The sequence below is a fragment of the Myotis davidii genome, unplaced genomic scaffold, assembly GCF_000327345.1.
Source record: "Myotis davidii unplaced genomic scaffold, ASM32734v1 scaffold970, whole genome shotgun sequence".
NCBI lineage: Eukaryota > Metazoa > Chordata > Mammalia > Chiroptera > Vespertilionidae > Myotis > Myotis davidii.
The window spans coordinates 293,741-307,302 of NW_006282204.1; the positions used below are offsets into that span (position 1 = coordinate 293,741).

At 50.3% G+C, this 13,562-nt stretch overlaps 1 protein-coding gene across 2 annotated transcripts in view; it reads left to right on the top strand.

Annotated features, from left to right (window-relative positions):
- Window positions 1-5,893: 5,893 nt before the first annotated feature.
- The window catches only part of LYRM1 (LYR motif containing 1), a 27,103-nt gene continuing 19,434 nt past the window's right edge, over window positions 5,894-13,562 (top strand). Inside the window, exons 1-3 of one of the 2 annotated variants that reach the window (XM_015571810.1) lie at window positions 5,894-6,094; window positions 7,595-7,680; window positions 11,936-12,101. In XM_015571810.1, coding sequence (XP_015427296.1) covers window positions 6,086-6,094; window positions 7,595-7,680; window positions 11,936-12,101 — 261 coding nt within the window. In that variant the 5' untranslated portion in view covers window positions 5,894-6,085. Of the gene's footprint in view, window positions 6,095-7,594; window positions 7,681-11,202; window positions 11,288-11,935; window positions 12,102-13,562 lie in introns of those variants that run through there. The other variant, XM_006752777.2, reaches the window with a different exon arrangement.

Sequence of the window (13,562 nt, forward strand, 5' to 3'; positions counted from 1 at the left end):
CGGCAGGGGCCTGGCCGGGGGCGGGACGCAGCCTTTCTAGGCAGCGAGAGCCTGCGCCGTAACACCGTTCGCCGCAGGGCTGTGCTCCGCGACCTTTTATTCGAGTCCAAGAGAAAGTTAAAAAGTAGATCAATAAGGAAGATGCTAGCGAACGAGCGCCCCCAACGACAGTGATGCCCGATGGGCTGGTGGGGAGGGGGAGGGCCCTACGTCGGGTGAGGTGGCTCCGAGGAGGCCAGCTGTGCGGGTCCGAGGAGAGGGAGCTGGCTGGGGGGCTCTAGGGGAAGCAGCAGGCAGGGGCCGGAGGAGGGAGCCGGAGGCGGCCAGGGGCTGGGGCGGAGCCCTTGGCCGAGGGTCGGTGGGGAAGGAGCAGGGCTCGGTCGGACAGCCGTGGGCAGGGGCAGGTCTGTGTATGGCCCCGGAAGGTGACCCAGATGTTCGGAAATCACTCGTGGCTGCTGGGTAGAGAAGGCGGAGGCCGGCAGCCACGGGAGAGGGGCAGGCAGTGTTGAGTTGCATTGGAAATGGAGAGTTAAATTCACAGCGCATTTTTTGCGTGTTTAAAAGAGAACATTTATTTTAAAAGTTACAGAGACGAAAGAAGGGCCCTTGGAGCTTAAGAGCGATCATGGCAAACGTACCCCTCTTTGGGGGGTCTTCGGAGGGGCGCAGAGTATTTTGGAAGTAGACTTGCGGGACTGGCCGTGAGGGGTACAGGAGAGGGAAAACAGTGGGTGGGAAACCCCAAGCTCTCCTGGAACACACTGGGTTGGCTGAGTATTAACCATCCAGGTGAAGATGTTGAGAAGTTGGATTTGCAAGTCAGGGGAAGGCATAGAGACAATCAATACAGGTAGGGACTTATTTCTAGATGGCCTGGGCTTCTACACGTCTCCTGGGGGCTCTTTGCATTTAGAGATTACCCAGAGAGGAAGCCTGAGAAGGAAACTGACATAGACAAGGAGGCCCCCTTAATATTCTGGGAAAATGGGGCCCATCCTCCTAGTCAGTGGGGCTCATCCACCACTAGCAGCTTCTGCTTCCCCTCCCCCCTGGCGCTGTGCTTTGGGACTTGTGCCCTCGCGATTTGTGTCCATTATAGCAAACCTGGCTTTGCTTGTTTTTATGTCTGTCCTGCTGGCTCCTAGTGGAGAGAGCCTTACGCAAAGCTCACCATGTCGCTCTAGCGGGGTCGGAACAGTGTTCCTAAGATGCCAGCCACAGACCAGCAGCTTCTGCAGGGGCCTTTGTCCCTGCTGCTGCTGAAATCTAGATGTGGTCAATCTAAAACCAGAAGAAGACTGGGAAGGTCTGGGTTTCAGCCTCGGATCTGCCGCGACACGGAGGAAGAGCTGCGGTGGCCGCACCGTGGCTGTGGAGAGGCCCTGCCGCCTGAGCAGGAGCGGCTGGCCAGATAGAGCCTGCTCACTGGCGAGACATGTTGCCTGCCATTGTTCAGCCACAACGTGACTTAAATTAATTGTTAAATTTACTTACTAACTTTTAAAAATTGGGCATTTGAGGTCTTGCTCCCCAGCATGTTGTCAGTTTGGTTCAAATATTAAAATTTTTTAAAATAAAAATTGGACATTGAAATCCAGATTTTCCGCTTCATTTGAAAAATGAGATAATGTGGCAGCACCAGCCTGAGGTTCCTACCCAGCACCAGCCACCTGGAGCCGAGGAGCTCTGCTGCTTTCCTGTGGCTCAGTGCTGGTTGCCTGGTACTGTGCTGAGCTGTGCTGTCCGCATGTAGCTATCTCAGTCAAATAGAATTTAAATTCAGCTGGGCACTCACCGTGTTTCAAGTGCCCAAGAGCTGCATGTGGCCAGTGGGGTATTTTTATCACTGAAGGTCCTGGGTGCTAATGATTTCACACTGAAAACTGACAGTCGTCATTCCTACTAGAAGGAACTTGGTGTGGTAAGGAGCTCAGTGCCTCTAGGCGAGCCACGTTGATTTGATGGTTGAGGGTACGTACTTGGAAACTACCATGGCAGGCAAGGGCCCTGCACACAGGGAGCTCTGTACCGGATGGTGGGCTCAGCCTCAGGGCTGGAGGGCCCCAGCTGTATCTAATGTTCAGGGCAAAGTCCTGTCAGGTTCCTAACCCAGCTCCTTAGAAAATAATCAGGAAGGAGGGATCTAAACATTCATTTAAATTTGTTTCGCCTTGGGGGCTTCCCTAATTCCTATAATGAGTGGGAATCCCGAGTAGTTGTGAATGAAGGAGTGGGGTTGATCTTTGGCGTGGACTGAGTCTTCATCTGGCTCGGGCCCACACACACCTCCAACTCCTACTTGTAACTGGTTCCCAGCCCCTCTGACTGACCCCTTACCTGGTCTTCGTCTCAAAATATACAGATAAGGAACCAGATACTTTTGACTTGAGGGCAGAACATTGGTTTTCATTTAGAATTGTGATCCAGGAGGGGAAAACAGCTGTAAATGTACCAGATACCATAGCCTGATTGGTGTCCCCTTACCAGTGCAATCGAGTGTGTTCCCTCCCTGGTATAGTTAGAATGTATTAGGTTAGGTGGCTCAGGAGGCGGCATAAGAAATAGAGTCCAGTGAATCAGAAAAGAAAGAAAAGCAAAAGGTTTATTGTGTCCCCAGGAGACCCCAAAGACAGGGCACGTGGATTCACGCCAACAGGGAGGGGGCGCTTTTTTTAAACTGCGGTTGGGTGAGGGGCAGGGACATGAGCTGAGGTATTCAGCTGAGGAAGTTCCCACTGCAGGGGGGTCAGCAGGGTATTCAGGAAGGAATCAGTGTGTGGGGGTCGTGTTGATTCAGGGAGAAGCCAGTATCTGTGCCTGGCACGCTGATAGGGTTAGAAATGCCAGGGGGAGTCCATTATCCCATCACATGTCTGCATGTGTCCGATCCTGGTCTCTCTCCGACCTAACAGAATGAATGTACTTAACCCATAAGATCTTGTTGGGAGAGTTTAAGTCTTCCAGACGTCAATAGTTCTGTGTGTTCCCTGTGTTCTGAAGATTCCCATATTACAGGGCCAAACCTGATTCCTTTTCCTTTAGGTAAAATTAAAACATGATCTGCCCTCTACTGCCTGCCCCTTTCTGGCACATGGCGTTATCACTTTCTTTGTAAAAAGATACTGTTCAGAAAGTAGCTGTGGTATGATTAAGGATGCCGCACAAGCTTATCCTGAGATTCGCAAAATTGGGTGGCATTGTACTTCCTTTTTTGGATTCTAGTAACCAAAACCTGAACCAGGAAACAAGTCTGTGGTGTGTGTTTGGGGGGGTGGGGGGTGGGTTGGCTGGTTGATGGAGGGGAGGAGGACAGAGAAGTGGGCAGAGTTCAGCTTGAAGGCCATTGGATTTGAGTGAGGATGACACCCATGGGATATGGTGTACGCCAAGCTGTAGGGAGTATCTGGGACCTAGGAAAAAGTGCCCTGAGGATAAACAAGGAGTAAGAGATAAAGGAAGAAAACGAGGATGGGGAGCCTGCTCCTGCCTTTGGTGCTGGCATCTGCATTATGTTTTCAGTAGGAAGTACGCTCTGTGGTCTGAAGATAAGCAGTCCTCCAACAGGGCCAGTCACTCACACTGAAGAACAAGAGTCCTGTACATACAGGGGTTTGAATGAGCAGGGGAAACAGCTTTAGGAAAATCCATTACCACCACAAAGCAGTATGTCTGCCAACAGGCCTCCATTTCCTTTCCTCTGTGGACAGGCTCAGCACAGATAAATGAGACCGGCATGTCATGTCCTGTCCTGCTGTTAGGTGGCGTTGGCCTTTGTTAACACCCCTGCACTAAGTGATTTGGATGGATTATCTAATGAATGATTCTTACTACAACTCTTTGAAGAAGGTTCTGTTGTCGCCCAATGGAAGACCTGCCAGTGTAGTGAAGTCAGGATTTGTTAGCTCATTGCTTGCATTATACCGCCTCTTTCTTACGGAGCTACCAGGGCCAGCTTGCTTTGGTGTTAGAGCAGGGGTGGGCAAACTTTGACTCGAGGGCCACAATGGGTTCTTAAACTGGACCGGAGGGCCGGAACAAAAGCATGGATGGAGTGTTTGTGTGAACTAATATAAATTCAAAGTAAACATCATTACATAAAAGGGTACGGTCTTTTTTTTCAATAGTTTTATTCATTTCAAACGGGCAGGATCCGGCCCGCGGGCCGTAGTTTGCCCACGGCTGCACACATTTCAGTTCCCTAGAGGTTCTTCAAATGAAAGTTTTCTGGGTTAGTTTTGACTCCCTCATCATTTGGGTGTGATGAGCCTTATTCCCCCAAAGGATTGTTTTTTTTTAAAAAAAAAAAGTACGACAACCCCACTTTCCTTGTATGTTTGGTTCTAAATTGCACAGAAACAAAGTAAGTTGTTTCAGTCCAGTGGATGAACCGTAACAGGCCTTAAATGAACTGAGAGTGAGGCTTCCCTACAGCCCTGCATCTCACACTGCCCTTCATGGAACTGACAAGGCTCCTCCCCACAGAACACAGGCCCACAGCACCGCTCTCACACACACTATTGTGAGGGTTAATTCGTATTTTTAAGTGCTCTAGGGCCTTCATTGGAAAACCTGGTCCACATGCCACCACCTGTATCTTAAGATCAGAATGGACGTTCGTGTGTGTCGTTTATTCTAACAAATGTACGTGGTATGTCAAAAGTAGGTTTACAGCACATGAGGCGGAGTTTATTTTTGTATTATTATATACCATACAAACAACTGTAAACCTACTTTTGCCCCATCCTGTATTTTAAGCTCCAATTATGTGCCCAGCTTAGGAGCGTAATGAATGAAACATACAGTGGGGCCTTGACTTACGAGTGTCCCGACTAACGAGTTTTTTGAGATACCAGCTGTCAGCCGATTTTTTGCATTGAGTTGATAGAGTAATTTGAGTTAACGAGCTCCTTAACAAGCTCGGTCTCAGAACGAATTAAACTCGTAAGTCAAGGCCCCACTGTAATCCTAATCCCCTTCCCTTACCAAATGTGTGTTTTGTAGGTGGAAAGTGGAAAAGGCACCCATTAAAAGTGAGGGGAGCCGAAGGGTGAGAGTCAGCACTAGGCGTAACAGTGGTGTGAGTTGGGACCTTCATTTGGCAAAAAGCAAGTCCCAGATGGAGGAGACAGGGCCGCAGGACCCGGACCAGCCACCACTGGTGCACAGCGAACACGGAAGACTGACTTCCGATTTCACAGTCTTCATCTTCTGCCCACCCTCAGTCATAAAGTCCTTGGAAGAGAAGTTTGATTACATTCGTCCTGGTGAGGAAAAGTGCGCCCAGAGGTAGATCCTGAGAGGGAGTTGTTCGGAACTTGTCTTTTTTGCCCTTGGCTTGCACTGCAACACTTTTTCTTCAGTAGAAGGCAAGCCTCCTGAGAGCTCAGCTTTGGGAATGTTTACATTCCTGAGACCGGAGTCGTGCTCTATAAATTTGGTCAGGAGAAAGGGCATGTTCATCTCTGCTCTTCAATGTCCGTATTCACGCTGCAAGGTCTTCCCATGGCGGGGAAAGGGTGAAGTGGATGACATCTCCCCTAGGCCTCCTGTCCGACGAAGGCCTGCATGTGCTGGATGAAGGGTGCTCCAGATCCTGGTGGTCCGTGAGGTCCGAAAGGTTGGCGACAGCTGCTCCAGGACACCTGCGAGTCGGGGAGCTGGGGTGTGTGTGTGTGTGTGTGGGGGGGGGACAGGTGGCAGGCACACAATAGCCATTCCAAGTGGATGGCTCAGTGGAAGGAATGTGCCTCAGCAGCACCTTCTAATTCCTCTTTCAGGCCCACTGTCACTGTTTTTACTGTTATTTACCTATATATTAGACTAGCTTAAAATATTTTGTAATACATTTATTTAAAGGAAGCTATATCACTACAAAATGAAATTACTTTAAATCATGGTTTGGTGGGCAGTAAGAAAATATTTTTATTGTACATCACCTCCCCAGCCAGTCTCTGGGATGCCTGCTGTAGGGGAAGCTTCTCTGACGACGACCGAGGCCAGTGCAGCAGCAGCAAGCCTCATCATCCTGATCGTACCACACGGGCTGCCCCTGGCACATGCTGGTGACTAAGCTTGGGACTGCATGTATGGGGTACGATTTTAAGAAAATAGGCCCCTTTCCAGTCACAGTTTCTTCCATTCACACTTCATGTCTTATTTCTTCTTAATTCTGGGACTTGGGATTAAGGAGGTGAAAAGAAGCAGAGTTTAAAGAAATACCTATCTTCTATATATCTTTTATACTAATAAAAGAGTAATATGCTAATTAGACCAGGAGACCTCCTGGACAAAGCCTGGGGCTTGGCCAGCCTGCAAACCGCCCCCAGGCCCTTGCCCAGGCTGCCCCGCCCTGGCCCAGGCCTCCCTGCCCCCAGCAGGGACCTTCACCCCATCAGGGGGCTGGCTGGCCTACAAATGGCCCCAGGGCCCTCGCCCAGGCCACCTGCTCCTCAGTGAGGACCCTCACCCCAATAGCGTGGCCAGCCTGCAAACCTCTAGGGGCCCCTCACCCAGGCCGGCCCTGTCCCCCAGCGGGGTCCCCCTACCCTGATTGGGGTGTGGCTGGACTGTAAACTGCCCCAGGCTCCTCACCCTGGTTGGCCCCACCTCCCAAGGGGACCCTCACCCTGATCTGGAACCCCCTTCAGGGCAGACCAGCCGGCCCCCACCCATGCACCAGGCCTCTATACTAATAAAAGGGTAATATACTAATTAGTCCGGACGTCCTTCCAGACAAAGCCATGATGGTGAGGCCAAGGCAGAGGCAGTTAGGGGTGATCAGGCTGGTGGAGGAGAGCAGTTAGGGGGATCAGGCTGGCAGGTGAAAAGTGAGCAGGTGAGCAGTTAGGAGCCAGTAGTCCCGGATTGCAAGAGGGATGTCTGACTGTTGGTTTAGGCCGGGATCGGGCCTAAACTGGCAGTGAAGACATCCCCTGAGGTGTCCTGGATTAGAGAGGGTGCAGGCCGGTCTGAGGGACATCCCCCTCCCATGCAGGAATTTCGTGCACCGGGCCTCTTGTGTGTGTGTGTGTGTGTGTGTAATATGCAAAGTGTCCCTTGGAGGGGAGTTTTGCTGGAGATCGGGAGTTTGATCACTCGCTATGATGTGCACTGACCACCAGGAGACAGCGCGGAATGAAGGAAGGCCTCATTGGGCAGGCAGGAGGTCCCGATCGCCACCAGGCCTAGGGACCCTACCCATGCACGAATTTCGTGCACTGGGCCTCTAGTCAATCATAAGAATGAAAGTTACAAAATTTTTACTGTAAAAAATTATGTAAGAATAGACTTCACAGGCAGTCCATACTGCAGTTCAGTTGTGGACTGCTGAACAACTTCATATTTCTTTTTTTAAAAAATATATTTTATTGATTTTTTTACAGAGAGGAAGGGAGAGAGAGAGTTAGAAACATCGATGAGAGAGAGACATCGACCAGCTGCCTCCTGCACACCCCCTACTGGGGATGTGCCCGCAACCAAGGTACATGCCCTTGACCGGAATCGAACCTGGGACCTTTCAGTCCGCAGGCCGACGCTCTATCCACTGAGCCAAACCGGTTTCAGCCAACTTCATATTTCTGATGTCCTGCAGGAAATCCTAGCAGACCCCATTGCATCAGATCAACCCCTGAAACTAGAGAGGAGGGAAAAGGGCTGTTGGTTCTGCATCAGTGAGAGGTCAGTGATGGTTTGAGGAGTAAATGTTGGTGTCTAGCCATTAAATCCATAGGAAGGAAGACTTCTAGGGAAAAGGTACTTTTTCTAAACAAGTTACTTTCTAGGAACAGAGATAAATATAAATCAAAAGGATAAGAACTTTAAAAAAAATTTTATACATGGCTGATGATGTTTCTAGAATCTCAAGCTTCCATAGCATGAGATTTCCATTTATTCAGCAGACATTTGTTGACTAGCAGTTTGCACTTTGCCAGGTGCCGAGCATTCAGCAGTGAACGATGCATGTGGTACTGTCCCCATAGAGGTTGCAGCCGTGGGCAAACTACGGCCCGCAGGCCGGATCCGGCCCGTTAGAAATGAATAAAACTATTGAAAAAAAAAGACCGTACCCTTTTATGTAATGATGTTTACTTTGAATTTATATTAGTTCACACAAACACTCCATCCATGCTTTTGTTTCAGCCTTCTGGTCCAGTTTAAGAACCCATTGTGGCCCTCGAGTCAAAAAGTTTGCCCACCCCTGAGTTAGAGTCTATGGGGGAAGACAGACATTGACAGGCCATTTCGTGAGTGATCACTGCTACAAAGAAGAAATGCAAGGTGCCAAGGGACAGTTCAACAGAGAGACCTGATCTGGCGTATATGGTGAGGCCGAAGGGGATGGGGAGAGATCGTCTGAGACCTCCATGTTTTCACGGAGAACTACAGGATGACTAGGGGTTGGTAAGGTACATGGGAAGGGGTCAGGAGAGAGCCTTCTAGAAATAACAGGTACATAACCCTAAGATAAGAAAGAACATGAGTTCCGCAAAGAACTGAAAGATTCTAATAAGGAAAGAACAACAGAGGCATTTTTTTCCTTGTTTTTTTTTTTGCACAAGAGTTAGAAGGAAATGGTAAGCCAGACTTTTAAACGGTACACACCTGGCCCAGCTGGTATAGCTCAGTGGTTGAGCATCGACCTTTGAACCAGGCGGTCACAGTTGGATTCCCAGTCAGGGCACTTGCCCAGGTTTCGGGCTTGATTCCCAGTAGGGGATGTGCAGAAGGCAGGGGATCAGTGATTCTCATCATTGATGTTTTAATCTCTCCCTCTCCCTTCCTCTCTGAAATCAATAAAAATATATATTTTTTAAAAATAGAACACCATGGGAAACCATAGAACATTCTTTTGGGAAATCTTCATAATTTCTGTCCACACAGAAACCCTTTTTTTTTTCCCTTCCTCAACTGAGGATTTTTTTTTTAATTGATTGTACGGAGAGAGGAAGGGAGGGAGAGAGAAACATTGATTGGTTGCCTTCCATATGCATACTGGGGTTGAACCCACAACCCTAGATATGTGCCCCGACTGAGAATTGAACCCAAAACCTCTTTGTTGTACAAGATGGTGCTCCAACCAACTGAGCCACCCAGAAACTCCCATTTCTTTCACATGACCCTTTCTTATTCCTCTCCACTCATTCCTTTCCTTAATAATTGAACCCGTGGGACACCAGGGTCAGTATCCAACTGTCTTAAGAATAAAGCCTGAGGTCTGTTGACCACAGAATGCTGGTCAAACTCAAGATAGCACCTTGACTTCAAATAGGTTTCAGTCGCAAGTCATGAAACAGTAAGACCATGGGGACCACACCCTCATGAAACCAGACAGGACCTGATACAGTGATGAGTAGGGCGCTCACTCCCACTCCTTCAGCCACCATGATCATGACCTTTCCCTGTAGCCCATTTCCTGGGAGCCACTGGGAGGCTAGGTCTTTTAGCATTAATTGCCTGTGACTGGGCTGGGCACCATCTCCTCACTTGTAAACCTGTACGTACTTTCTTTGCTGCAAACTCCTGTTCCCGTTGGATTGGGCTTTGATGCATGTAGGTAAATGGACCCCTTCAGTCCAGTAACATGTAGGCTATCTATGTCAACTGATGTTGGAGAGGAGACATCACTTACCCCCTTTCAGGATTAGTTTTCCCAGCACTTAAACATTCAAGTATTTTGAAAATAGGCCGGTTAAGTACCAATTGTTCTGCTTGTTACCGTGAGTGCTCTAATTCCAGGGCTCCTGTGTCAGGTGCTGGTGTATGATCAGTTAGAGCTCGGGCTGGGGTTCTTAGAGGAGAGAAGGAAAGCAATTAAATTCAGACGCAGCAGAGATGCTGCGGTTCCTATGCCAGGCCCTCTCCAGGTCCTGCTAAGGGAGGTGAGGCATCCTTAGTAGAAGTTACAGCCTCCCTGCCTCTTGCAGGAACCGACTCCCAGACGTGCACAGGGAAACACGGGATTTCAGGGGGAGCCAGCACTCAGAACCCTTTCCTCAGCAGGATAAGGTCGTCTCTGGGTTTTTATTAACGATGGGCTGCAAAGCATGATGTTCTCTCTGGGTTTTTATTAATTGCTTTTAAGCAATTTCTCTGAAGCATCGTGGATGTCAGAATTGGTGTCGACTCTTAACCTCAGTCCTGTTAACTTGAATTGGTGAAGTTGTGCTTTCAAGCTTTTCATCGAACAGTTAAGCCTTGGTTCAGTCCTGGTTGCTCAGGAAAAGTCGCCAGGGTCGGGATGAGTAGGAAGGGCAGTCACAGCTGAAAGAGAGGTGCCCTGTGAGGTGAATTCCTTGGAAGCACTTGGAATTTCTGGGCCGACCCCTCCTTCCAGCTCCCATCTACATTCTTTAGCTGCCCGAGTTCTCATAGACCCAGGGCACCTCTGTCTCCATCATCCCCTCCTGCCCCTGGTGAGCTGTCCGGAAAGCCAGGGTCCTGGCGAGGAGGCCCTGTGCCTGGCCACGTGCTCCCTCTGATCTGTTCTCCCTCTTCTCAGCTCCACGTGTTAGAGGTGGGGCAGGGGCCATGCCCTAGGGATCCTCCAGGCGTGGGCCTTCTTCTCTGATTTAAAGTTAATAGCAGAGAAACAGGCTGAAGTTTTGGCCCAAGTAAAAGAAGCAAGTACCTAACGTCCAGCAGCAGGAGAGTGGACACAGGGTGACCAGACAGTGGGCCGAATGGCAGTAGTGAGAACAGATGCGCTAGAGCGAAAGGAACAGCATGATGGGTCTTAGGAATAGGGCAAAAAAGCAAGGGACAGGAAGGCAAGGCCTTGCCCATGCACATGGAGACAGTTTTAGAACTTGCTGAGCAGCACTATCTCACGCTGCCTACAAAGACGTGTGCGCGACACCAGTCAGGCTAGTGTTCCCTCTAGGAGAGAAATGGGGATTGGACTTGGGAGAGGGACAGTGAGGGTTTCAGCTATACAGTTTATCCTTTAAGGTTCACTGTGAATCTGTGGCTGTTAATTATATTACTCTGTATCATTTTGTGTATCTGGAATATTTCAGGATATTAACAGGAATTTTTTAAAATACAGTTACTTTAGGGAATGCATTTAGGTGGGGTCTTAGGCAGGTCCTCTCAACATAAAACATTGTTGTCTCAGAGTAAAACCCAGAGGGGCCACGGACTTCAGTCGTCACCGAGATTTTTAGTTCTCTGCATGCGCAGTTCTGTGGACAAGACGTAGACCAACAGCACAAGAAATCTTTTCAACAAGGTTATGATGAACTAAGGTGGAACCGAGCCTGCAGACACAATTTGCTTGGCCTTCATGGTACTCACATTTTCCAAAGTAATGAATTCATGTCTTTTTTGAGATTTCATCTTTTAAAAATCTGGAAGGCCACCTAGTAAGCTATCCGGAGGTTCGGCATTGCCAGGCCCTTGTTTCTCCGTGGCAGCCACTGGCCGGACTGAGAAGCGGCCTTTTTAAGAGGGCATGTCCTTCCCTTTTTAAGGGGGCATGTCCTTCTCTTTTTAAGGGGGCATGTCCTCTCTGTTGGCCACTGCCCCGCCAGCCACGTTCCCTGCCGGCTGGCCCTGGAAGGACTTGAGTTAGCAGCCCCTGCACTAAATTCAGTTATTAAAAATGTGCCTGCTCCTTGGCCCCCAGGGCAGTGGTGTAAGTTACCAGCGTACACACGGAGAGCCTCGTCCCGAGTACTCTTTCCAGCTTAAAGAATAGTGAATGTGCATTTCGGTTTTGCCGTGTTTGTGAAAATGGCTGTCGTAGGAAACAGCCCAGGGAGCAGCCTCAGCCACGTGGTGATGCGCAGGCCAGCGCCGCCCAGCAGTGCCACCAAGCAGCTTGCTTGAGAAAGCAATTTTAGTCTAAAGAGCTTGATTAAAAAATGCACCTCTTCTAGCTGCCTATTCTCAGGTGGGGTTTTCATGCAAATGTTCCCTCTTCTACTTCGGTGAGTGCGAGGATGACCACAGCCACAAGACAAGAAGTGCTTGGCCTGTACCGCCGAATCTTCAGGCTGGCGAGGCAGTGGCAGGCAGCGTCAGGGCGGGTGGAAGACACCGCGGGAGAACAACAGTACATCCGCCATGAAGCCAGGACGCTGTTCCGGAAGAACAAAAATGTGAGTAGCCTCAGTCGGAGGTCGGAGATGGCAAGGAGAGCAGCTGCTTGTCTGTCTGTTTCTCTCTGTCCTAAAGCCTAGAGGACAGCAGTCACAGCGGCCGAGGGCGGGCAGGAGGGGCTCAGCCGTGGAGGCTCTGCTGGGTCTCCCCTGCGCGGGCCTTCGTCTCGGTCGGGCTGCCTGGCGCCCTCAGCAGGCCCTGTGGGGTCGGCGAGCTGAGCCGCAGGCAGGGTTCTGGCGGGAGCAACTCCGCACCCCTGCGCCTGTTGTGGGCCACTCCCAGGAGAGGGCACACGGTTTGGTTTCAGTTCATAAACTAGGCAGAGCCTCCAAGTGTAAACCATTCTGAGGGAAGAGACTAGAATTAAGCACAGGATGCCCTTCATGACCTAGCCTTGCACTCAACCTCTGGCCAGCAGAGAGAGCTGGCCCTCTGGGCCCACAGAAGGGGCTCAGTACTGCCTAGGCACCATCTAATAGCAGTGCACCCCCGATAGACCCCAGGGCCAAAGGCCCCTTCTGAGGGGCTCCATTCAGTCACCCCAGGAAACCCTCAGGCATCCCCTGGAGCTCCTCGGGAAGACGGCCTGGCACAGCGCACGGGCGAGGCTTCCAGCTCCCAACCTCTCTGGCCCCCTCCGCGTGATCTCATGGATCCCGTGCTGTTGAGTTCCTTCATGAAACTTCCTTTATTTCATCCACTCTGGCCCCTGCCTCAGTTCCTTTCTGACCCGCCTTCTCCACACCCCTGCTGCCAGCCATAGGTCCTCTGAAGGTCAGCGTATGTGCCGATGCCCAGGACCGGCAGCTGCCTTGTGGTTCCAGCTCCCGTATGTGAACACCCAGCCTTGGCCTTTCACCCCCCACCTGAAGGGCATCCCCCAGGTATAATGGTCATGTGGCCCTCCAGCTTCTCCACACTCTGCCCCTGGTGCACACCGTGCGTGCCACACCAGCGTACACGCAGCCCCAAGGTCCTTAAACTGCCCTGGGAGGAATGGAATCAAATACTGCAAGTGCTGTTTCTGTTTATTTTTATTGCATCGTTTCAAAATGTCTGCTTTGTGTATAATGAAATTATTAGTGTATTTAATGAACTTAATACAGTGCCTTACACTCCGGAGCGTCGCTCACGGGCCTGCCTTGTGGTTGTCATAAATTGACAAGCATTACAAATACTTTGACTCAATTCGCCTTCAGGAGGCCTTCCTCAGTTTCTCTGCTCTCACCTGACCCCGGGATGAGCCCTGTCCTGAATTCCTATATGGTAGTTGATTGTGCACCATTGTGCCTTTTTGTAGCTTTAGGTGTCAGGTTGTCCTCTCTGGCAGTAAAGGCAGGGACCATGGCCTCACAATGCCCAGCCTGGTGCTGCGGGTGCCCTGAGGACTCGCCTGAGGACTGCTAAGACCCTGGGTTTCCAGTATGGCAGCCATCAGTCCCTCACTTGCCACTGCTTGC